At 35.2% G+C, this 24,840-nt stretch overlaps 4 protein-coding genes across 5 annotated transcripts; 2 read left to right on the plus strand and 2 right to left on the minus strand.

The window, feature by feature from the left end:
* Positions 1-1,837, minus strand: LOC140968338 (uncharacterized). 2 transcript variants are annotated; one of them, XR_012173757.1, is made up of 7 exons: positions 1,545-1,837; positions 1,272-1,334; positions 1,074-1,158; positions 663-765; positions 352-508; positions 141-273; positions 1-55 (listed from the first exon to the last, which is right to left on the minus strand). XR_012173757.1 is itself a non-coding variant. In XM_073429327.1 (6 exons), exons 2-5 carry the CDS (start codon positions 1,294-1,296, stop codon positions 353-355), a joined length of 369 nt encoding a protein of 122 aa, XP_073285428.1. In that variant the 5' UTR covers positions 1,297-1,334; positions 1,545-1,837; the 3' UTR covers positions 65-273; position 352. The 2 variants fall into 2 exon arrangements, 1 of the variants encoding a protein (XP_073285428.1); XM_073429327.1 differs by lacking the exon at positions 1-55 and having other exon boundaries at positions 65-273.
* A 1,848-nt stretch (positions 1,838-3,685) lies between these two features.
* LOC140988614 (protein transport protein SEC23 A) lies at positions 3,686-10,138 on the plus strand. Its single transcript, XM_073457639.1, has 6 exons — positions 3,686-3,904; positions 4,158-4,747; positions 5,125-6,945; positions 8,619-8,735; positions 9,618-9,689; positions 9,822-10,138. Exons 2-6 carry the CDS (start codon positions 4,262-4,264, stop codon positions 9,957-9,959), a joined length of 2,634 nt encoding a protein of 877 aa, XP_073313740.1. The 5' UTR covers positions 3,686-3,904; positions 4,158-4,261; the 3' UTR covers positions 9,960-10,138.
* A 1,162-nt stretch (positions 10,139-11,300) lies between these two features.
* On the plus strand, positions 11,301-20,017 carry LOC140988631 (protein translocase subunit SECA1, chloroplastic-like). Its single transcript, XM_073457664.1, has 20 exons — positions 11,301-11,849; positions 12,121-12,193; positions 12,447-12,653; positions 13,191-13,293; positions 13,407-13,587; positions 13,906-14,124; positions 14,397-14,510; positions 14,623-14,736; positions 15,009-15,176; positions 15,280-15,455; positions 15,874-15,940; positions 16,010-16,156; positions 16,278-16,373; positions 17,759-17,827; positions 17,956-18,057; positions 18,134-18,385; positions 18,474-18,541; positions 18,862-18,979; positions 19,121-19,360; positions 19,487-20,017. Exons 1-20 carry the CDS (start codon positions 11,433-11,435, stop codon positions 19,598-19,600), a joined length of 3,045 nt encoding a protein of 1,014 aa, XP_073313765.1. The 5' UTR covers positions 11,301-11,432; the 3' UTR covers positions 19,601-20,017.
* A 153-nt stretch (positions 20,018-20,170) lies between these two features.
* LOC140988623 (protein S-acyltransferase 18) lies at positions 20,171-22,981 on the minus strand. Its single transcript, XM_073457651.1, has 9 exons — positions 22,841-22,981; positions 22,532-22,645; positions 22,091-22,432; positions 21,936-22,004; positions 21,790-21,861; positions 21,576-21,704; positions 21,420-21,500; positions 21,079-21,267; positions 20,171-20,994 (listed from the first exon to the last, which is right to left on the minus strand). The coding sequence occupies exons 1-9, from the start codon at positions 22,904-22,906 to the stop codon at positions 20,464-20,466; spliced, it is 1,593 nt and encodes a 530-aa protein (XP_073313752.1). The 5' UTR covers positions 22,907-22,981; the 3' UTR covers positions 20,171-20,463.
* Positions 22,982-24,840: the final 1,859 nt, after the last annotated feature.

Below are 24,840 nucleotides of genomic sequence, written 5' to 3' on the forward strand. Positions count from 1 at the left end.
AAAGAAACACATGCTCTTCCTTGATTGAGTTGTCAAGAGCAATGGTAAATTTTTTCTCATCCAGTTCTTGTTATTATATAGTTTCAATTGGAAGTTTAATAATAAACATTTTGAAACTTGACAATATGATTTACAATTACAATTATGTATACCTTATTGAGTAATTCAATATATTCATTCACTGAGCAACCAATAAAATCTGAGGCAACATCTTCAAATAATGTAAGTCTTGCTGATGTGTCATTATCTTGCACTGTCATCGTTAAACAATACCTATTGAAATTCACGTGGCATCAAAGTATAAATAGAATTTTTTAACATCACTACAACATTTGAGAATATGATTCATACCTTAGCATAATTTGAACAGGTGGTTTCGTGCAATTTGCACAACTTTTTCTTTCGTTGTTTTGATGATTGCTTTGAGACAACTGGCACAAGCTTCATACCATGATTTTGATTTATTCTCAATCTCACATATAGTTGCCTTAAAGCAGTAATGCATGTCCTGTGAGAAAAGAATAGAACTTTAATATTTATGTGTATTACATAATATCATTTACATGTACATATTTAATTATATATTTATATTATATTTAGTAACATCATCTTATGTAAATTTATTTTGGAAACCATATTCCGAGTTGTAATATTGCTTGTACCTGTTTCAAAGAAATATTCTTATCCATCAATTGCCTTGAGACACTTGTTTTTTTTTTTTGCACGTCATCGTCAAGCATAAAGTTATCATCATCAGATAATACCCTTTTCATAGAATAAATAAAGGAAAATAAATTGTATGGTAGATATATATATTATAGTATAAAAAAATAATAATAGTAAAAATGAAGAGGTAGAAGATACATTTTCGTCCCATTTCAAAATTGCACATCGAAAATGGAACTGCATAGAAATGTTAATACGAGTGTAATATTTTTTTCCATGAAATGATTATGATAAGATAAAGTACAAAATGATAATAAGGAAATAAAGATAAGTAGTTATCATATTTTTTTACAATATAACAATTTATCACAATGTGCAAAGCAATGATGAAACGAAGTTTGGAAAACCTGCTTGACTTGGAACCTCTTTCTTTCCTTTTCTTTCTTGGCTCAGATGTGTTCTCAGTCCTTATTATGTCTTTTGTGGCACTTGCTGCAAATGGCTTTAATATTAATACAGTTGACGACATCAAGTATAAAACACGAGGAACTAATTATTTTATGCGATTGGTGAGGCTCATAGTAGCCTATAAAGAAAAATTATACCTTGGTAGTTTGATTCTGACGACATATTAGCGATAGCCTTAGAGCTATTATCTTCAAATCAATCTGTTGATAAAAATAATTTCGGAATATTATATCGTATCACAATAGTGACAATCATGGAGTAAGAGGAGATTGATTTGTGTGAACCCATTAGCTACTTCGCTACATTAGTGAGGGAGAAATGCAAAATGTTACAATATTAAAATGATGATATGAAAATGAAATATAAAAAAAAAAACTAAATGTGTCTTGAGCAAAATGTTAAATGCAAACCTTTTGGATGAGGTAAGTGAAGGTGTTCGGCTCATGGTGAATTTCTCTGTGGATAAGCAAATTGGAATTAATTGATGAGGAAATTGGAGTTGCCAAATCAATTCAAATAAATCAGTTATATGTAGGAGGAAATAAAATACTACTTATCAAGATTCAAGTCACTCTACATATATAAACTTGAACACTGAAATAAAAAAAATATTGATAACAACACAGTTGTTTAAAACCACGAAATTGATGCAATCACATTGTTGAGCCAATCAAAAACGACAAAATTGGTTGATTTCATGTTTTAATAAAAAAAATCACCAATCATATTTCATCAACCCTAATGGTCACCCCAATGCTCAAGTAATAGTAATGCACTCACACAAGAAAGCAATATTGTGAGAATCAGTTGCATCCCCAGAACATGTAAGGTACTATGTGCACCACCCGCAGGAAGTCATGGCCCTGCCACAACTTAGCTTTACAATATAAATGGTAATTGTGGCCTAATTTCATCCACATTCATCGATTGATGTTATAGCTTTAAAAAGTGTCCTCACAGTGGCACCAAACCCATAAGATAATTAATGAGCAAGAATAAAATCGTGCCAAATCAAATCTAAAATGAGAGGGCACCAATAATTATCTATATTATTCTCAACCACAAAGAACAAAGATATAATAAAAATCCAAATGTCATTCTAAGAGGCTATTGCTTGAAGTGAAATTAATCAAACAATACTTGAACATCCTAATCTCTGTTGCTTGAAGCATACCTTGGTCTCTACTGTTTTAATTCGAAGAAATGAATAATCTGTTGGAGTTGAGAATTGTTGTCGGAGATGTAATAAAAAGAAAATGGAATTACTGCGTTGTTTGTTGACAAGAAATTTATTAGACATGATGTTTTGTGTTCCACATCATTATGAATTTGAAATGAAAAATGAAAGCAGCAAAACAACTAAATTAAACCCAGACATCATGGAACGATCCGGTCATCAGCAAGTTTCCACCACGGACGGAAAATAGCCGGTATGGTTTACGTTCCAGAGTTCCAGAGTGCTTGATTTCATGTTCTCAGATTTTCTCATCCCAGATATATATTCCATGAAAATTTGATAGTTTAAATTTATCCAATTTATGCAACTTGAATGGTAATAACCTAATAGGTGTTCTGAAACTACATATCTTAAGAAAATCCCCAAAAATCTAAGTGAGACTACATATTGGCCATCTATATGCAATATTTGGTCTCAATTTACTGCAACGGTTTTCAAACAAATCTTCATTGTTTAGACGATGAGTAATATACCAGCAAACAGAATATACAAACACCATAGTGACCATACGGACGTAGAATGTCTCAGCACATGTAAGCGCATTCCAAGAGAATAAATATAAGTAAGTATGATCGAAGTTAAGCAGAATAAAACTTGAGCAGAAAAGGCTTGCGTACCAATGTTGCATACAAAGGTATCTTGTGCGGCAACTGCTCAGCACACTCGAGAAGAAACTGCCAATATATATAAAAACATACGTAAAATAAAGCAACATGGGCTTAAAATTATTCAGGAAAAAAAACATATAATTCATTTAACATTAAATAAGCAAATATATGTGGATGACATGATGAATTCGACTTAGCAACTGATTTAGCAGAGCTGTACTTGTCACATGCCTCTAATCCAATCGATATGCTAATTGTTTCAATTGAAGCAACGAGCCAAAGAAGTAAATACACAAAACAACAACTGAACAGAAGGAATGAAATTAGTACAGAATTGATTGATAAATTAAGCAACAAAATAGCATAAAAAGCATGGAAAAATCCATACGGGTAAAATATCGTCATTGGAATGCAACAATTCACGACGAACAACGCCAAAACAGGTCTCTTGAAATATAAAACAACCAATGATGTTAGCAAGTTTCCACCACAGACGGAAAATAGCCGGTATGGTTTACGAGAGAGAGTTCCGATTTCGGTTTACGGTTCAAAGAGAATCGATCTCATTGCCTAATTAATTTTTTTTTTCATTGGACTTATCAAAATTCATTAACTGTATTTGTTTGGAATCAGATTGTGAGAGNATATATATATATATATATATATATATATATATATGCGAACATTGAATTCCTGGATGGCGTGGACTGTGTGTCGTATCAACGGCCAATCAATTACTTAGTTATCGCCAGCTTGTCCTGAGACCTCCACGCACCAACAACCTCCCGTGGAAACACGCGCACAAGAACCCCAGTTGATGATGCACATGATTTTAGATCCTCGCACCCAACGCAACCGAAACAAATTATCTGATCGAATTGTGGCAACGGGATCTCTTGTTCTTTCAAAGTATTCGCGAATCGAGGTATGTCTGTTTCGATTTGAATGTCGAAAATATTTTCCTGTTTATGGAATTACTTGTTTTTTTAGTAGCTCCTCCTCGTCTGAATTACCTATCAGACTCGCTGTTTACTGTTCTTACCCAAATTCAACAGCTGATCGCTAGTTGAACATTTTTCAATCAGGGCTAGATCGCGACAATTCTTGCCTTTTTTTTGGTTGAATACTTGAGTATTGGCTGAAGAATCGTTCCTTGTAAAATTTGAATTGTGTTTCAGTCAATCCCGATTGCTGTTGATTTTCCTCGGTGCGGAGGTCGGTTGGGTGAGGTGAATATTCTTAGATGCAACGAGAGATTAGTTCATTTTAGCACCTTATTTTGATGGCCAATAAACAGCAATCTTCCTCTGTCACCATTTCTTCTGACCAGGCCACGCCATCACCTCTCCAAGTCCCTGATAGAAAATTTAGTTCCCCTTCTTTTGCCTCACCCTCATCTTGGTCTCCACCACCAGGACCAGCGTTCCCTCCTCCTCCATTGGCACAGCTAAACCAGGCTCCTTCTCCATCAACAAGGCCTCCTAGATTATTATCTCCAGCAAATGGAATCCGAACTGGAAGCCCTGTTCCTCACATGAGCACTCCACCTGGTCCTCCCGTGTTTTCATCTCCGCTCCAGCCAGCTGCAGTTCCATATAAAACTTCTCCTGCAACTCCTCAGCCCATTGCTTATTCTTCTGGTTCATCTTTTCCATCTTCTTCCACTCCGCATTTCTCAAATGGATCAGTTGAGTTGCAGCATCAAATTTCTGATGTTACAGAGGAGCATGATATGGAGTCTCCAAATGTTCTATTCTCAGCCCAAAAGGTATTTTTTGCTTTTGTTCTACCATGATATGGAGTCTCCAAATGCTCTATTGCCTACCACTGCACTAATTGAATTTAGTCTTTTCCAGATATATTTTTTATAAGAAACTATAGTGTTTTATTGTGTATTTGATGGATTCATATATTTGAAAAAATTCCTGATGAACTGGAGTTTTTGAAAGAACTGTTACTAATCTATGTATAAGGGGAAACCTGTTCTCTGTTGTGTTATTGTTTCGTCCATACCACCTCACCTTTAGTTATGGAAGAATAATTCGAACGGGATTCTTATTCGAAACTTTGTCTTACTATTCGATACTATGTTATGTTGTTTGAGTAACAGATTAATTTGCTCCCCCCTTCTTTTTGATCCTTCAGGTGCTTAAACTGAAGAAGCTAGCCAATGTGCCTAGTTTAGGATTTGGGGCATTAATTTCTCCTGGCAGGGAGGTTTCACCAGGCCCTCAAGTAATACAACGTGATCCCCATCGATGTCACAGTTGTGGATCTTATGCCAATATCTACTGCAACATCTTACTTGAATCAGGCCAGTGGCAATGTGTAATTTGCCGGAGTCTGAATGGAAGTGGAGGGGAATACATAGCTCAAACCAAGGAAGAACTCCGAAATCTACCCGAACTATCTTCCCCTCTTGTCGATTATGTGCAGACAGGGAACAAGAGACCTGGTTACATTCCAGTGTCTGACTCTAGAACATCAGCTCCTGTAGTTCTAGTGATAGACGAGTGCTTAGATGAACAACACTTGCAGCATCTTCAGAGCTCCCTGCACGCATTTGTAGATTCCTTACCACCAACTACCAGACTTGGAATTGTGCTTTATGGCCGTGCAGTTTCAGTGTATGATTTCTCTGAAGAATCCATGGCATCTGCCGATGTACTTCCTGGGGGAAAATCACCAAGTGAGGACACCTTGAGAGCACTGATATATGGGACCGGAATATACTTAGCACCAATTCATGCATCGCTTCCCACAGCGCATGCCATTTTTTCATCATTGAGGGCATATAAATTGAATTTGCCTGAAGCTTCTAGAGACCGTTGCTTAGGTACTGCAGTGGAGGTTGCCCTGGCAATAATTCAAGGGCCTTCAGCTGAAGTGTCAAGAGGTGTTATTAAAAGGCCAGGTGGAAGTAGCAGGATAATTGTGTGTGCTGGTGGACCAAACACTTATGGCCCAGGTTCAGTTCCTCATTCACTTGGTCATCCAAACTACGCATATATGGAGAAAGTAGCATTGAAGTGGATGGAGAATTTAGGTTGTGAAGCTTATCGTCGCAATACAGTGGTGGACATTCTATGTGCTGGAACATGCCCGGTACGAGTTCCTGTTTTTCTGCCTCTTGCAAAATCTTCTGGAGGTATCCTGATTCTCCATGATGACTTTGGAGAGGCATTTGGTGTGAATTTGCAGAGAGCAGCTATTCGGGCTGCTGGTTCTTATGGTCTATTGGAGATTCGTTGTTCAGATGATATTTTTGTTAGTCAAGTGGTAGGCCCTGGCAAGGAGGCACACAACGATAACCATGAATCATTTAAGAATGACAGTAGTCTTGCTATAAAAATGCTGAGTGTTGAAGAAACACAAACTTTTGCAGTGTACATGGAGACCGGCAGAGATATAAAGAGTGATTTTGTCTACTTCCAGTTTATGATTCATTTTTCAAATATTTTTCAAGCTGACATCTCCAGAGTGATTACCATTAGGCTCCCTGCTGTGGATAGTGTTTCAGCATATCTAGAGAGTGTTCAAGATGAAGTGGCTGCTGTTCTTATTGGAAAAAGAACTATTTTGCTAGCGAAAAACTTAAACGGTGCTCTTGATATGCAAATAACACTTGATGAGAGAATTAAAGATGTTGCAAGTAAGTTCGGTTCCCAAATGCCAAAGTCCAAATTTTATCGATACCCCAAAGAAATCTCATTATTGCCAGAACACTTGTTCCATCTTAGAAGAGGTCCTTTACTTGGAAGTATACTTGGTCATGACGATGAGTGGTCTGTCTACCGATCTTTGTTCCTCAATGCGTCCTTTGATCTATCACTCCGCATGCTGGCACCTCGATGTCTTATGCATCGGGATGGTGGAACTTTTGAGGAGTTACCAGCTTATGATCTTGCTATGCAGTCTGATGCTGCTGTTGTTCTTGATCACGGGACAGATATCTTCATTTGGTTGGTATGCATATCTGTCTATCTTTTCTGTACTAAATTACATTTGGTTTGTCAGACGATTCAATTGATTTCAACACCCAGATGTGCTTGATTTGCATTACCCCAAAGTGTTTGTCACAATTTCTACAGTTTGGCAGCTTGATTACACATATATCTTTCGTTTTTCACATTCTTCTGTAGTTGCGTCACATGTTCCTCAATTCCAATTTTTCAAACTCGCTGCATTTGAGTAATATATGCGAAGTACAGTTCTGACCTCACATGTTTTGGTGGACATTAAGAATAGGCTTAATGGGGGAACAAAAACAATATCCTACTCTTTGTAGACCTCACCTACACTTGCTACTCTAATGATGTCTCAGATAAGTTTGTATCAACATGAGAATCCTATTTGTTTCATTAATTGAAGCACAGGGAACTGTTGTGCTATTATATATCTGATACTTTTCCTTCATAATAATGGATGTTTCTGATCCGGTTTTTGTAATTGTGGACACATAAAATTACTTTTTTCTTGCTGGTATACTTTTTGGTTTAACTTCTTATTGGGGTCTTTATAACAATGACCAATTTTATTTTTCCATACGTGTTGAGGGTCATAACCCCTTCCTTTTTCTAAATAATTTTTTTACCTGATTGGACTCCAAGGCTATGACATACTACTGACATTTTATATCCACTGTTTTCATTCATAATAACGGATGTTTTTAATCTGGTTTTTGTCATTGTGAACAAATAAAATTAATTTTTTCTTGCGAGCATAGTATTTGGCTTAACTTGTTATTGAGGTCTTTTTGAAAAATGACCAGTCAATTTTATTTGTCCATTCGCGTTGAAGGTAAAAAACCCTTCCTTGTTCTAAGCTAAAATTTATAATTGATTTTAGCTAGGGATTCCAAGGCTATGACATAAAACTGTCATTTATGAGTAGAAAATGGCAAATACTCATTTTTGTTTATCTATATGTGTCGAAGATCTTTACCCCGTCCTTTTTATAAGATAGTATTTGTACTTGATTTTGGTAGCAGATTCCAAGGTAATGAAATGGAACTTTTATTTATTATTACAAGACATCTGCATTTGAAGCATAAAGCACTTGAAAATGTTTGTAGGTATTTGAACTACTGATGTTTGTGGTTTATAACTCACCTTTTTTTCCTTCCAACCTCGGTCTGGCTCATAAATATTTGTTGTTTCACATTGGAAATGGACCATTTACTGTTCTCAAACCTTTTCAACATTCTGACCATAATATCATGTTGTAGACTTGTAACAACAGTGATAATTTGGGTTAGCTTAGGCATGGAGGCTGTTTCTGTATGTGGAAAACGAACATGCACGAGTGTATAAAAAGTTGATCTTTCTTTGGTGATGCTGTGCAAGATTTAGCTTTATGTATGTGGCAGCTAGATCAGATTTGGTGTGTCATATAAATGTGTCCAATATGACTTCAGCGAAAGTGAATTTGATTTCAACAATGAGTTACTGCTAGCAAATTCAAACCCTTTGTTCTTGTCTACCGTTGCGAGAGAGGAGGGATAAAGGATAGAGTAAAGACAACATTGGTGCTATATTTTATTTTTTCATTCCCATGGAGACTAATATTGGTGATTTATCTTATTTATTTTAACTTTAGCATTTTTTTCGTAGACCTTTCTCATCTTAGGCAATGTGCAGGGTGCTGAGCTAGCTGCACAGGAAGGAAAAAGTGCAGCAGCTTTGGCGGCATGTAGGACATTGTCTGAAGAGCTTACTGAGATGAGGTTTCCTGCTCCTAGGATTCTTGCATTCAAGGTAGATATTACCCTTTTTTAAAAAATGAACGATAAATTTACGAGGATTCTAACTTCAAACAAATAGCAAGTACGAAAGAAGAATATGTGGTAGACTATCTAGTTTAAGACATCATTTTTTGTATGATTTTTTTATGATGAATGGAATCTACAGTCTTCGAGGTTTACAACTGATAAATTAGATCTTTTCACATCCATCTAAATGCTTAATTCATTAAATAAATAATAATAAATTTATGGTTTCCTCAGGTTACATTCCACATTCCGTTAGTTCATCATGGTAGTGATTTTTGTTGATAGTGGGAGATGAGTGACATTTTGTGTCTGGGTCGGATGGGATTAGATTTTTAAGTTTGATTAATGTGGATTTAATCGAAGTTTGACGAGAATTGATCATCACACACCTCTTTCAACCCCGGAACAAAGACCGTTGCCACTGATGCTCATGTTGGCGGTGAATTTTGTGGATAGTGGGGATCTGATAAGTTAGATGTCGGGCCCAGGTGTAGTTATGTGATTTTGGGATAGTTGAATAGGGTAAATTTGGATTTAAATAAAGCTTTAATAAGAATTAGTTAAGATTATTTAAATCCAAAAAGTCAACATATGTGTTATGTTATGGCTGAATGAGTATTGTTTGACGAGGTTATTTAAGTACGTCTCAGCCTGTTTTGTATATGTGAAATTGAATAACGGAGTTTCCTATTGTCACTGTAATCTCTGTTCTTTATCAACGGCAAATGGTCAAATGCAAACTTGTTTAAACCTTGGGAGCATTTGATGTGGTTGCTTACTTGATACTTGATACCTGAAACAGAGGTTTCACTAATGTTGACTAACCCTTCTTAGAATATTTGCGCTGAATACTTCTGATTAATGACAGGAAGGGAGCTCCCAGGCTCGATACTTTGTCTCTCGGCTGATACCAGCACACAAAGACCCACCTTACGAACAGGTTGGTGACGTAAATTTGGTCTTGAATTTATGCCACTTGTATGCTTTGTAGTTATCCAGTGGCAGTAACTTTATCATTGTTGGCTGCCCCTTTGTGAGTGATGAGCCTGCCCTAATTCATTTGCGGATACAGGAAGCAAGATTTCCTCAGCTTCGAACTTTGACTGCGGAACAGCGGACAAAGCTGAAAAGTAGTTTTATTCACTTTGATGATCCGAGCTTCTGCGAGTGGATGCGGAATTTGAAAGTATTGCCACCAGAACCAAGCTGAGAAACTAGTTGAGTTGGAGAGTTAAAAATCATACTTTTTGAGTATCCATGTTCTGTCATGGCCTTTGCGGTATCATTTCATCAGTTCCTTTGCATGATGACAGATACTCATTCTCTTAGTACACTTTGATGTTTTTTTCTGTCTTAACGACGAACACAATTGGAGATTGATGCGCGGCTGCTCTTTTGTATATACTTTTTCCAATATTGATCGCCGAAGACATGTATGGATCCCGGATGCTATAATTACGACCCTTTGTGTCGCTAATTTTGACGAAATCCTCTGCTACATCATATATTTACATCGTACGTTTAGATTTACACAAGTAGATGTCTCATCTATGTTATTAAATAAATTATTAACTATCTTAAATATAGGCATTTCTTTCCTTTATTAATTTTTTGATCAATCTTAGTAGGTATACAGTAAAATATGGCATAATGTGGAGTTGATATTTTGAGCTGTTTGGTGCATGGTAATGTCTTAATTGTATGTAGTCATATTTTGTCGTTGGAACCATAATTTTCAATCTTTTTGTCATTTTGTTTTTGGTTTGTTTGAGGGTTGTCATGGTGAATTGAGGATACACCTGGTTAGGCTGGTTAGGCTATGATTACTTTAATTACTATCTTAAATACACGTTTTCAATAGTTAATGCATTAAACATAGTTTGGTACACGGGATAAAGAGAGATATTGATAAATAATCATCTTTATCCCATGTTTGGTATCATTTTAAAAAGCTCATGATAATAATATGAGTCCTTGATAAATAATTTTTTAGAAGGATAAAATGTCTCTTCTATTAGGTGTAATAATTTTAATTTAATGATAAAAAACAACACAAATGACTTAATTGTCCTCAATATATAAAAATCCTATATATGATCAAGTTCTAAATTAGTATCACTAGATGATAATTATATAAATGATTTTTATAAATATCTCTTAATAGGTAGAAATTAAAATCAAATAAATATTTTTATTTATTTTTTATATATTATATAATATGATAATTATATAAATGATTTTTATAAATCTCAATAAAATTATTAGTATCACTCGATTAACCTTAAAAATAGATATTTGACTTGACTCACAAAATCAAGGGCTCAATTATCATATTATATAATATATAAATTAGGTAAAAATAAATAAATCATGCAAACACTGTCGACGCATAAACAGATAAGAAATATGAACTCAAGCAACAACTTTGAAATTATAAAATTTATTATGATAAGGTTAATTTTTTCATTACAATCTAATATATAAATTTAATCACTCTTATTAAATTATATTATTATTATTTTTAACGCATGGGAAAAAAAAGCATTTCCACATAATAAGGTAGCGTGTCTTATCAACCGCGGCCCTTACTACGCCAACGATTCCTCGACTCTCAGCCTCACACACATTTACTCATAGTATCCACCCGCCAATTCTGGGACTGGGTGGGAACCAAGTGGAAGAGATGGCAATGGCACGGCCAGTTGAGTCGCCGGTGGCGGCAGCCGGTCACCGCTCCTTGGCCACCTTCACTGGTCTTTCTTCCAACTTCACCATCTGCAAGAGGAGCAGTTGGCTTGGAAACTACCCAATCAGATTAACGGGAGGTGGAGGAAGAAGAGCTGAAGTAAGAGAAAGAAGAAGTCTGTGTCCCAGGCCGAGCCCCGTCACGATGGCAGCTTTGGGTGGACTGTTGAGCGGGATTTTCGGGACAGGCACAGACACCGGCGAGGCCACCCGGCAGCTGTACGCGAGCTCTGTGGCACTTATCAATGAGATGGAGGCCCAGATTTCGTCCCTTTCGGATTCTCAATTGAGGGAGAGGACCTCTGTCTTGCAACAACGCGCTTGCCGCGGTGATCCTTTGGACTCCCTCTTACCTGTATGTACGACAATTGATCATCCTTAGCATGCTTGTTTTGTCCAAAAAAAGCTAGTCTTGATGGAACAACCCCGCACCTCACCCCTTACTCCCCCATAAATGTGATGCTTCGCTCTGAGATCATTCGGTTTTTTGTTCTTTTTACTGTTTCCTCATCTTCTTGAATACAACTAGTTCTTTCGAACAAAGAGAATTCTCGTGTTACTATCACTCGTTATTTATTGGTCAAACTAGTTGTTCTTCTGGGATTAAATAGTGTGTATTCTTGCAGGAAGCATTTTCAGTAGTGAGAGAGGCTTCTAAAAGGGTTCTAGGCCTTCGTCCCTTTGACGTGCAGCTGATCGGTTAGTTCTTTAATTTGAGTCTTATTCTTGTGTGAACTCTTTTTCTTGTTGATGGAAGAAATCAAAATTTGTAATTGCAGCTTTATCCCTCACACATTAGCCGTCTTGCTTTGAAAGTTGGAAGGAGGGATAAGGAGTCCTGGGAATTTGGATTATTTTCACTTTTCTGCGACTACAAATTTTTGATTCACTTTACCACAATTTTTCAATTTGCTTTACCTATGGAATCTCTGTTCATTCTTATGTTGCATAGGTGGAATGGTTCTTCACAAAGGCGAAATAGCTGAAATGAAAACAGGAGAAGGAAAGACACTAGTTGCCATATTGCCTGCGTTTTTAAATGCACTGGCTGGGAAAGGCGTGCATGTTGTTACCGTTAATGACTATTTAGCTCGACGAGATTGTGAATGGGTTGGTCAAGTTCCACGTTTTCTTGGATTGAAGGTTGGCCTAATCCAACGTACGTTTTACTCGCGACTTGCTATCATCACTTGTTGTTGGGAAGTCTCTTTCATTCAAATTCAAGCCAGTGTCATTATTTCTAAGACATCAATGAACAGTCTGCTCAAAGTACCAATAATCTGTTTTTCTTTTGAACTTAAAAGTCTAAAGTTTTGTTTGGTCCTGTTGTGGGAGACTAGAAACTACTCGTATTGTTTTAACATTCATTAACTTGACATTCTCTTTCTATTCCTCGACTACACATATTCTTTTAACATTCATTAACTGGACATTCTCCATCTCACCTTCTTTTTCTTGTCTTGTGTGGGCATATATAGGTAAGATGTGGCAAGGAGCTGGCACACTTGGAACAATAACATAGCATTATTTCTTCTCTCTTGTTTTTTTACATCCTTTTAAAGTTCGTGCTGATATCTTTTCAATTTCAAAATTTTCTGAGAGTGTTTACTAGATGTCTGATTTATTTGTGTTGATCTGCATTATGGTTCTTAAGAATGAAACTTCTATTTTCTGACAATCGTTTAATTTTTGGCAGAAAATATGACCAGCGAAGAGAGGAGGGAGAACTACTTATGTGACATCACATATGTTACAAATAGTGAGCTGGGATTTGATTACTTGAGAGATAATCTTGCCACGGAATGTGATATTTTTCTTTTTAAATTTCAATATCATTTCCTGTGCTTTTATATCTTATATATGTGAATCGTGATATATGTTTATTCTGAAATGACCCCCTTTCGATCGTACAGAGTGTTGGTGAACTTGTCTTGAGAGGTTTCAATTACTGTGTCATTGACGAGGTTGATTCTATCCTCATTGACGAAGCAAGGACTCCTCTCATCATATCTGGATCTGCTGAAAAACCCAGCGACCGTTACTATAAATCTGCTAAAATAGCCACCGTATTTGAGCCAGATATTCATTACACTGTAAGGTCTAAGGTTCTTTCTGCTTGTAGTTAGGATATCAGTACTCAAAATATTGATTAAATAAACTTTATTTTGTTGCATTGACTGCGCGACTCCCTTCTCAAAATATGATGAGCGTTTACCGTATTGGAAAATCAAATCCTTACAGAGCACATAATTTTTTATAAATTTTCTTGAATGTATGTTCGGTGTTTTATTTGTTGGAGAGTTTTCTGCTTGTAATATTAGTTTGGGATAAAATACTGTCGACAGTGCGCTGTTTATTCTGATGGCCAAGATAACACTTTTTTTCTTTTTCGCTACCGTTACTTGGTGCAGGTTGATGAGAAACAAAAAAATGTTTTACTTACAGAACAAGGTTATGCAGATGCAGAAGAAATTCTGGAAGTAAAAGATTTATATGATCCAAGAGAGCAGTGGGCATCATACATATTAAATGCAATCAAAGCCAAGGAACTTTTTCTTAGAGATGTGAACTATATAATCAGAGGGAACGAAGTTCTTATAGTGGATGAGTTTACTGGCCGAGTAATGCAGGTAAACTTATATTATTTTATTATTGGGTGCTCGGAGGACAAATGAAAGAAGAAACATGATTGTATTTTCATTTATCATCATCATGAATTAGATATTGTTTTTTTAAAAAAAACCTTAAACATTCTTTTGANATATTTGGTTTCCAAGTTTAGCTATTGAATAAATGCTTGATGACATTTAAATTTTCTAACGTATCTATATTGTAATAAAAAAATTAAGATACCAAAGAAAAAAAAGAAAGACATCATGAATTAGTTTTAAATTGCACATAGGGGAGACGCTGGAGTGATGGACTTCATCAAGCAGTTGAAGCAAAAGAAGGACTGCCTATACAAAATGAAACAGTGACCTTGGCTTCTATCAGCTACCAAAACTTCTTTCTGCAGGTTAGTGAATCCTCTTGAATAACTAACGTACACTATTATCTATCAGTCAATTGTGGGTTTACTCTTTTTGACACTGGAAGATTTTGATGTTTGGCTTAAATGATTGATTTAGTTTCCAAAACTTTGTGGCATGACTGGCACGGCTGCCACCGAAAGCGCAGAGTTTGAGAGCATATACAAACTCAAAGTGACCATTGTTCCCACAAACAAACCCATGATTAGAAAGGTCCTTTTCTTAATTCTTGCCATCCCTTGGAATAATTATACTTCTTATTTTATTTATTTAATCCATTGAATATCTATCGAGTGGCAAGCAAGTGAAAATGTTGGAGCATGTCTCTACTGCAAGAATTTCTGGATGATATAATGGAATTTATGATAGTTAGACTTTACTAAAGGTTCACCGGTTATTATTATTATTATTATATTTTTATGTTGGTTTTATGTCTTAGAACTCCCTCTTAACTTTTCTCTTCCCCATGCCTTCATGCCTCAAAGGATGAGTCAGATGTAGTGTTTAGGGCAACTACAGGGAAATGGCAAGCAGTCATAGTAGAGATATCTCGGATGAACAAAGCAGGCCGGCCAGTGCTTGTGGGAACAACTAGTGTTGAGCAAAGTGATGCCTTATCTGCTCAACTTCGTGAATCTGGAATCCCCCATGAGGTGACTATTTAATACGGCATGTTCTTCTAATCTCGACCTGTTAGTTTTCTTTTATTGTTTTTTTCTTGGTGGAGCTTTCTTAAGTTGGTGTATGTCTTTAAAGGTTCTGAATGCAAAACCAGAAAATGTGGAAAGAGAAGCTGAAATTGTGGCTCAGAGTGGTAGACTAGGGGCAGTAACAATCGCAACAAACATGGCTGGTCGTGGTACTGACATAATCCTTGGTGGTAATGCTGAATTTATGGCAAGGTTGAAGTTACGTGAGATGCTGATGCCAAGGTATCTTTGCAGTCTCAATCTTATGCAGTACTCAGGTTCAAAAAATTAGTCTTAGGTGATTTGCATCAGTGTTGCCTTTGGGAGTTTTAGGCTATAATCTTTATTTTAGGTTTTATATTATGTCATTGTACATTTCGAATTGCAAGTATACATACATGTTTGGGGATTGACAAAGGCTCATCATGGTTCAAGGAAATCATCAGAATCCTCGAATCATGCCATATAAGGCATTTTATAAATAATTTTTGGATTTATTGAAATAAATATTTCCAAATTTTGGAACATTGTGTCATGTCCGAAACGAAATCTTTGATGCGTCCACATTCAGGGGTGTTATCTTGATGTCAGGAGAAGAAGATTTTAAGCACGTGCAAAATGTTGACTTATTTTTTGTGTGTACATTTTGATAACTGAACAGAGTTGTAAAGCCTGCTGAAGGAGGTTATGTTTCAGTTAAGAAACCTTCTCCGAAGAAGACATGGAAGGTTGGTGTTTGCTTGATTTCTTTTTACTATCCTGTTCTCTTGTGCATGATCAAAACCTTGATTTCCCAGGTAAATGAGAGGCTATTTCCATGCACGCTATCCAAAGAGAGCTCTAAACTGGCCGAGGAGGCTGTACAGTTGGCAGTCACAACATGGGGTCAGAGGTCATTGACTGAGCTTGAAGCTGAAGAGCGGCTGTCGTATTCTTGTGAAAAGGTGATTTTTTTTTTAGAGTTCCTCTTGCCTGAAAATTATTAAAATCTGTGGTTAGAATGGACATAAGCATATTATGAATAAAGTACGTCCAAACTAATCATTTTAACGCTTGAATGCCTAGGGTCCTGTTCAGGATGAAGTCATTTCAAAGCTCCGCATTACTTTTCTTAACATTGTTGGGGAGTATAAGGTTTACACAGAAGAAGAGAGGGAGAAGGTAATTGGTTCTCAGCAGATTCATTTCTTATGTAAAGTAACAGCTGTTATTCTCAATGGAATGATTTTGTCTTTGTCTTGTGTATCTTTTTTGAGTCCTACCCTACTCTCTTTCCAATTTTGTTCTGGTAGCATATGATCCATTGCATACAAGAGGCCAAAAATCAGTTAGAGCTTGTTCTTTGATCAAAATATTAAATCGGCAGATGCAAGGCCATATCTGTCATTTGCAACAATTTTTAGTTATATGGAGAATAGCAGTCGAGTTTATAATAATAATAAAAAAAGCTGTCGAGGTAATGTGTGAGAAATGATAGTTAATTTTGGATGATCTTGGTTTTATATTTGAACTTTGAAGGCAGAGAAACAAAATTATGCAAAGAGTTGACGTGTACAATTTGCATAATATATATTTTACCTGCATTATAATTGGGATATTAGCTCTATTGACCTTATAGTTGGCTTTCCTAGAATAGGTTCTATATGCTTCATATAAACACCTCTTGGATATATGAAAATCATTAAGCCAATTTGTTAATTCAAAAGAATGTAGGAAAGAAGAGTTAAAGAAGGGGCTCGTGTGGTGTAGGACACGGCTCGGATACCTATCAGGTACATACATCATGTGATATGTCCAAAAATTAAAAGGAGAAAAACCCATTATGGAGTCGACAAGTCTATGTGAAGTAGCAGAGGCGTTTGGATATGTCAGGATTTTATTATTTTCTGAAAATTTAGGTAAAAAGTTACAAAAATCCACTTTTCAAAATAATTTCTTTTTGTCTATATGTCTTGAATGATGATTTAAATTTTAATAATCGAAAAAGCAATGCTTCTAATATTTTTGTACGTGTTTGATTTATTTGACTATGCTCTCAATTTTAAATTTGTGTGCTTAAATGTATTATAGTGTTATATTTGTCATGTTATATTCTCAATGTTTTAAATATCAATGTTGTTGCGTCTTTGTCTGTGTTTTTTGTGCTGCTGTGTTTGTGCTCAAGCAGCACAAGAGACACCATCTGAACCCAACAACTAAGATGGGGTCTTCTGATGCACCTAAACGGATGCACCTAACTGAATTTGCAATTAATATGCATAAATGATGACATCACATTAGCATGAGAAACCTTAGAAGAAATGGAGTACAAGATTCAGTCCATTAAAATTTAAAAAATGCATAACATGATGAATGATATGACTTCATTTATTAAAAAACTTTTTTTCCCCAAATTACCAGCTGCTTAGCACAGTGCTGTATGCATAGCGTAAGAAGTCTCAGCTTGTAACCCTGAATCATAAACAAAAATAACATTTACAATCCTGGGAAGACTTTATCTTTCCTCCAACCATGTTGTAATGGAATTTTCCCATTTTGGTGATCAGGTTGTGTCAGCAGGTGGGCTTCATGTTGTGGGTACGGAGCGCCATGAGTCACGCCGAATTGACAATCAGGTTTGGTTCTTTCATTTTGATGAGTTCAGTCATGGTGACAAATTACCACAAACTTTTGTGCTAATTTTAACTAAGTTGTTTAATTTGGCTTCTATATTTTCTACTTTATCATGTTATTTGTTGTGCAGCTGCGTGGCCGTAGTGGCCGACAAGGAGACCCTGGAAGTTCCCGGTTTTTTCTTAGTCTTGAAGATAACATCTTTCGCATATTCGGTGGAGATAGAATTCAGGTTCTTTTTGTCTTCAAGCTTATCACTATTGACCAGGAAATTGCTGTGAAGAGTTTGACGCTATTCCCGTATGTAGGGTTTGATGAGAGCTTTTAGAGTTGAAGATTTACCAATTGAATCCAAGATGCTGACAAAAGCACTGGATGAAGCTCAGAGAAAAGTGGAAAATTACTTTTTTGACATTAGAAAGCAATTGTTTGAATATGATGAGGTTTTGAACAGTCAAAGAGATCGGGTATACACTGAGAGAAGAAGAGCATTGGAGTCCGACGATCTCCAATTTCTCCTTGTCGAATATGCTGAATTAACAATGGACGATATACTGGAGGTGTGATTAACTGTTTAACTTTGATCTGACTTTTGCCTTTATACAATTCAACCAGCGGCTGTAACTTTTTTATTTAACAACTTCATAGGCAAATATTGATTCTGATGCTCCAAGAGAGAGCTGGAATTTTGAGAAGCTTGCTGCAAAACTTCAACAGTAAGCTTCATACTACAGTTATGTTAGAGTATTTCTAATTTGTATGCATCACTTTGAAATTTTAGTCTCACCTACTTGCTCTGACCAGAATAATTAATTATTTATTCTTATGATCAGTTACTGCCTGTCGTAACCTGGTTTCATATTATGCGAAACATGTATGCCTTTGTTGTGCTGATATTCTATTGTGTGTTTAAATTCACAAGGTATGATCACTAAGGGTATTAACTTCTTCGATCTTCCTTGGGCTTTATTTATTTGTTCAGGAATAATTAACAGAACTGTTGTTATTTTTTGACTTGTTTATATTTCATTTGTAGATATTGCTATCTTTTGAATGATTTGACCCCTGAATTACTTGGATCTAATTGCTCCAATTATGATGAATTAAAAGAATACCTTCACCTTCGTGGACGTGAAGCATATATGCAGAAACGGGTAAGTAATTTGCAATATCACTTTGTGTGATGTGTTTCTATTCGTTTATGCACACCAGGTTGAATAGCTATACTGGCCAAATGTAAACACATGTTATCGTATTATCGGTTATGGATCATTATTTCTTTCTATTTATACCAGGAAATAGTGGAGAAAGAAGCTCCTGGTTTGATGAAAGAAGCAGAAAAGTTCCTTATATTGTCCAACATAGATCGCTTATGGAAGGAACACTTGCAAGCACTCAAATTTGTACAGCAGGCTGTAGGTTTGCGGGGATATGCACAGAGAGATCCACTTATTGAGTACAAACTTGAGGGCTACAATCTTTTCATAGACATGATGGCGCGTATAAGAAGAAATGTTATATATGCTATTTACCAGGTATAGAGTTCAACACTACTTTATTTTTTTACTTGAGATCCTGATTCAATTTTCCATCGACTTGCATTTCAATCTCGACTTCCACACTTGCTGAAACAATGTCATTTTCTTTTGCACTTCCCCCAGTTCCAGCCAGTTTTGGTGAAGCAGAAAAATGAACAACGTTCGGAAGGTGTTAAATCTGATGCTAAGAATCATGATGATATGAATCCAGTCGTCACTTCCATGCCCTCTTCATAATATTTGGGTCGATGGGCAATCAAATGAATACCTTGTCATGTGGATTAATGAATCCTGAATTGTAAATGCCATTCTTCTGGAGGGTAAGCCGTACCATTTGGTGGTAAGGTGGTCAATTGTGGATTGTGTCAGGAATTCTATCAATGCGGTCAAGATACAATGGGATCTAAAATATCAATGAAAGGAAACAATGTATCTTCTGCTTTAGTTCTTGTTGAGGCAGCAGATTCGTTGTCATTTGAGGACTCATCTGAGAAGGCAAGTGAGTTCAAGGCCACTTGTCTTTTGGAAAAGACTTCTTTTACTCTGGCATCAACATGAATCTGAACGCCTACTTTATACCTTCTCATATTTCATAATGTTAAAGAATAATTTGAGTTCTACGTTGTTTTTAAACTGTATAAGAATGTTTTGTTCGTCTTTTTGTCTGGAAAATAGGAGGTTGAATGTCATTTGAACAGAAATGCTAAAACTGATGTAGGCTTGGTTCTATTAATTCACACGAGAAATTCTCTGACGTGTTTGTTTAAATATATATTAAATTTCTTTGCCAAAAAAGAAAAAGAAATCTATGAAATTTCTGAGTGTTCTCTAAAACTCGTAGCAAGCAAGCAGCATGTACAATCAATGTAGCTAGTAATGCCCTTTTTGCCTTGTGTGAAGCGTCAAAGGGGGTTCTCTTCTACACGCCTGATGATACCAATGACATAATTTAAATGTACGAGTAAAAGAGAAACCTCTGTGTGAGATATTTAATCAATATCTTCCATATAAAATAGAACTAGAAGCAAGTATAAATAAATAAAAATAGATTTTCTCCAAGGCTGAGAGGAGAGCTATATTTGTAATGTTTGTTTCCCCTGTCATCTAGGAGAATCCTCGGAACCATCGCTCCTTAAAACTGAGCACAAGACCTGCCTAGATATATAGCTTTCCATTTCTCTGGAGACTTGAGTCAACTTCAGATCAAAACCGCTTCTATAGTTGTGCTTTGGTGATGGACCGCCAGCACCACCAGAACCAGGTTGCTGTGTTGGGGAGCATGAAAGTCGTTTTCTTGGACTTGAAAACTGTCTGGGTGAGTTTAAAAACCTTCCTTTTGAAACGAGAGGCAGAGGCATCAGGCTTAACACTCCTGCATCTTTGTTATCTGCTTTCACAAGTGGTCCACTTTTTATTTCTAGAGGCAAGGGCTTAAGCGAATCACTTTTTAGAGTTAAGGGTTTGTGCTTCAGTTGTCTTTCCCTTGCCTTGTCAGCTGCAAGTATAGCTTTATCTCGACTCAGTTTTATTAGTTTCCATGGGTCAATGCTTGCACGGAAACCTTTCTTTTTGTTCAAGATGGACAATGATTCTGGTTCATCATCAACCTTTATGGACAATTTTTGTGGGTTCTGGAAATCAAACCAAAATTATGTACTTCATCTCAGTAAATCACAATGTAATAGGAAAAGATAAATACAACCTACTACATGTACCTGATTTATCCTTCCACCTTTGTATATCATTCGTGATAGAAATGAAGGCTTTTCAGGTGAATCGTAGTCAATACTCTCATCAGAAGAAAAGTCTGAATCAGAAGCTGAATCCGAATCTTCAAGTGACTCAAGTTCTACAAGTTGGTTCTCTTCTTTCATTGCGAGAATGTAATCATAAGTCGATATTCCCTGTCAAGAATGGTGGCATTAATCTTGAATTATCTATCCCATTACTTGATCAAACTGTCCGTGGAACAGTATTAATAAATGAATATGACCAAAGTCTGTTAAAAGCTTTCTTTTTCAGTTATATAAGGATGCATATATTGCTTTTGCTGTACCTTTCTGATTAGAACTAGATGGAAGAAAAAAAGTTGCCCCAGTGCAACCGTGCTATAGGCCGTCACCAAAACCAATAAAATCTGTAATTCAATAACTGAGTTAAAAGTACTTGAGGAGGGGTGTGGTGTCTAAAAGGGAACCTATGAGAAAATTACTGATGCGGCTGCAAGAACTCCTCTAGGGAAGTTCTCATAGTGTCTTCTCTTCAACTCTTGTTCCATCCCTTTGCTATCAGAAAAGCACCTGACAAATACCACAATCGCAGTTCCCCCTTCCACGGAAAGCTGCAGCAACATAACTAGCACATCATCTCGAGAATGTTAATGAATTGAATAATATGTTTAGCGCTTGATCAGGAAGTTAACTAACCATTATCAAGACAAAAGTCATCAAAAGAATGAAGGTCGAGTAATTCTTTTTCCCAACACAATTGTTCAGCCACTGAAACAACCCATATGAGAAAATTACTAATGTATCTATTGATGGGAAAGAGAGTAAGATAATTTGTCTGATACCCTGCAGTGGTGATCGAATCCTTCGACACACCGGTTGCAAGTCCTGCAATGTTTGCTGTACTTGTTAACCTGATAGGGGGAATAATGACTGTCAGTATTAATTTGAAGTTTTATCGGCAACCTTGGCCCAAAAACTAACTTACAACTAATATCACCTCGAAATCGCAGAGGGAGCAAAATGAGATATCTTCGTCTTTGGGATTTGGTGGAAAAGAATCATCCTTGAGAACGAGGGGAAATGGGATTAGAGGTTCCGATTGAATTTGGATGTTAGCTTTGCAAGGATCCACATACTTCCTTCTAATGCAAGTCTTCAGGATCTTGCGCTCCATTCTTCTGAAGAATCTCACGCAAATCTTGCTGAAGAGATACACATAATTCAGCTCCTGGAACCCGGTAAAATTACCTTTTCTTTTCTTCTTTCTGAATCTAAATCTACTCTTGTCGCTAGGATCAATGCTCGCACACCTCAAAAACAGAAGAGCGACAGAAACTACCTGCATATATATTATATGCAAGAAAAGAATATATTACCATACTATATATCAAACACATCCCTTTAATCCTCAGACAAGCTGAAAAGATATTTGATTTACCGCTACGGAGAAAATAATTGTTATGGTGATCTCAGCTATTCTGCTGCCTAAGAAAAGGCCCAAAAAGCAGTAAAAAGCCGCGACTAGGAAACAGAAAACCGCTGTTCCCACGAGCTGCAATATATTTCAATAATCAAAACCCAGCTCAAGAAAAACCACAGATGTTGCATGTATTTCAAAAAACGAAAACAAATCGGTCCACGCAAAACACAATCGAAACGAAAAATTCGGACATGTGAGTCATGTGTAAATGCTGAAATCAGAAGTAGAAGCGATAGTTGCAAAAAGATTTATGGTGGATACTTGAACCTGTAAAGGGTGGAGTGGGCGTTGCCAGCCATGGCGTCTGGGTGCATCGGAGGAGACGAGCGACATGGAGGATGTCTACGGCCGCTGCAATCTTGATTCTCCTTATTTAGATTCAGCCCAACGGTCGAATGTTCATTTGAATTTCAAAACCAGAAATTTGCAAGTGCATTATATTCTATAATTCTTTTTACATATTATTTTATTTTTTTGTCTCGATAGATCAAAACAGCATATTATTTTATTAAAAAAACATATTAATTTGTATGATTTGATCAATTATTACCCAAAATGGTATTCCATTTTAAAATATGATGTCATAATATGTTTGTTTTAGATTCGAATTCTTTTTTAAGAAGAAATACGTACTTTTATTTTTTTAAAAAAAATCATATTGTTTTTTTATTAGAAATGTTACATTAAAAAAGACTTGATTATTTGCTTTAAAAAAGGTTTGATTCAATTTTTTTAAATAGAAAAATATTGCCCATGTTATTTTTCCAAATATAGGTATTTTGTAATAATCAATGCAAATAATTTTCAATTTTCAGGCCTCTATTTGATCAACCATTTATTTGGAATTTTGTCAAATAATATGACAATTTATTTGGTATTTTACAAATGTTTAAACTGTTCGATTATTGTTTAATATCCCATTTTTCTCTAAAATAGATTTAATTAGTCGAGAAATTTCCGTAAATTTATTATTTAAATTAAATGAGCTGCACTTGTTTGGATATTTACAATTTTTTCGGGATTTTCAATTCTTTCTTTACCATTTTAAGTTGGATCTTGACATTATTACACTATAAAAAATCCACAAATCGAAATCCAATTATCAGATATTTTCATTAAATCCAAATCCATCGGNATTATTAGGTTATCTTAAAGGTTTTTTTTGTAATTCATTGTTCATCTTAAATGAATTTAGACATTATTAGACATTCATCTTTCTTTCCTAATTTTATGCCAAAAAATTTATTTATTTACATTTCTTTGTTCATTTAAGTTATCAAATTAAATTAATATGTCTTTTTAAGGGTTTTTTTTGGTGATTTATTGTCCATTTTAGATAAATTTGGACATTAATACGCATTCTTCTTTCTTTTCTAAATTTTATATAAAAAAAAGTGCTTATTTACATTTTTAGTCGATTTTTGTGATTCATTGTCCATCTTAGATATATTTGGACATTAATACACATTCTTCTTTTTTTTTTCTAAATTTTAAACTAAATTTATGATATAATCTTTACAAAAATTTAATCAATATAATCCTTAATAAATATGAATTATATTGATAGTTTATTATAATTTGTTATATATTACACTTTTACATATAAAATTTTTTAACTGAATATTATATATTAATTTATTTATATATGTTTTTTACTATATATATTTATTTGAGTGGTATTGTATTAAAATTTTATTTCTCTTAAATTATTAATCAACAATATTATTTTATAAATGATTGGTTCTGATATAAAATTAATTATCTATAATATATATTTAAAAAAACATAGAAATTAAATAAAATCTGCAATGCGTTAAAAGTTAGCAAAAACAAAAGTTATATTTACCTTAATAACAAGTTTAATGATTTTATTTTAATATTATTACGATAATTTAGTAAATTAAGAGAATTTTAAATTTTAATTTTGATTTTGGTAAAATTTACTATTTTGTTAATTTTATTTTTATTGTTTTTTTCATTTTGACTGATATTTGAATGAAAAATATTTTTGTTGATTTATCATTTAAGAGAGCTTTATTATGTCGCGGATTGAAAATTGTCATATAAATAAGTGAATATATATGATTTTATTGTCATGATGTATTTTTATGTATTGTGTTTTGATATATTTAGATTGATAAATACTTATAAACATGATGTTTTTCAAACGACTTTAAACATTATCTAATTCTTGTGATTATATTTTTCATTATTAGTCACCTACGTGCATCGCACGTGTACATTCCTAGTGTGTGTGTGTATGTATA

This window comes from Primulina huaijiensis, chromosome 1 (assembly GCF_012295235.1).
Source record: "Primulina huaijiensis isolate GDHJ02 chromosome 1, ASM1229523v2, whole genome shotgun sequence".
NCBI classification, from domain to species: Eukaryota; Viridiplantae; Streptophyta; class Magnoliopsida; order Lamiales; family Gesneriaceae; genus Primulina; species Primulina huaijiensis.

What these genes read in the sequence shown, in the direction of transcription:
- LOC140968338 (XM_073429327.1), bottom strand. Translation starts at nt 1,296, where the DNA reads ATGTCGTCAGAATCAAACTACCAAG. An exon ending in AGAGGTTCCAAGTCAAGCAG is followed by an intron (nt 766 to 1,073) that starts GTTTTCCAAACT and finishes TTCTATGAAAAG; the next exon opens with GGTATTATCTGATGATGATA. An exon ending in AGAATATTTCTTTGAAACAG is followed by an intron (nt 509 to 662) that starts GTACAAGCAATA and finishes CTTTTCTCACAG; the next exon opens with GACATGCATTACTGCTTTAA.
- LOC140988614 (XM_073457639.1), top strand. Translation starts at nt 4,262, where the DNA reads ATGGCCAATAAACAGCAATCTTCCTCTGTCACCATTTCTTCTGACCAG. An exon ending in CAGATATCTTCATTTGGTTG is followed by an intron (nt 6,946 to 8,618) that starts GTATGCATATCT and finishes GGCAATGTGCAG; the next exon opens with GGTGCTGAGCTAGCTGCACA. An exon ending in CTAGGATTCTTGCATTCAAG is followed by an intron (nt 8,736 to 9,617) that starts GTAGATATTACC and finishes GATTAATGACAG; the next exon opens with GAAGGGAGCTCCCAGGCTCG.
- LOC140988631 (XM_073457664.1), top strand. Translation starts at nt 11,433, where the DNA reads ATGGCAATGGCACGGCCAGTTGAGTCGCCGGTGGCGGCAGCCGGTCAC. An exon ending in CGTGAGATGCTGATGCCAAG is followed by an intron (nt 15,456 to 15,873) that starts GTATCTTTGCAG and finishes ATAACTGAACAG; the next exon opens with AGTTGTAAAGCCTGCTGAAG. An exon ending in CTCCGAAGAAGACATGGAAG is followed by an intron (nt 15,941 to 16,009) that starts GTTGGTGTTTGC and finishes TTGATTTCCCAG; the next exon opens with GTAAATGAGAGGCTATTTCC.
- LOC140988623 (XM_073457651.1), bottom strand. Translation starts at nt 22,906, where the DNA reads ATGTCGCTCGTCTCCTCCGATGCACCCAGACGCCATGGCTGGCAACGC. An exon ending in GAGTTCTTGCAGCCGCATCA is followed by an intron (nt 21,501 to 21,575) that starts GTAATTTTCTCA and finishes ATTGAATTACAG; the next exon opens with ATTTTATTGGTTTTGGTGAC. An exon ending in AAGGTGGAAGGATAAATCAG is followed by an intron (nt 20,995 to 21,078) that starts GTACATGTAGTA and finishes TTTGATTTCCAG; the next exon opens with AACCCACAAAAATTGTCCAT.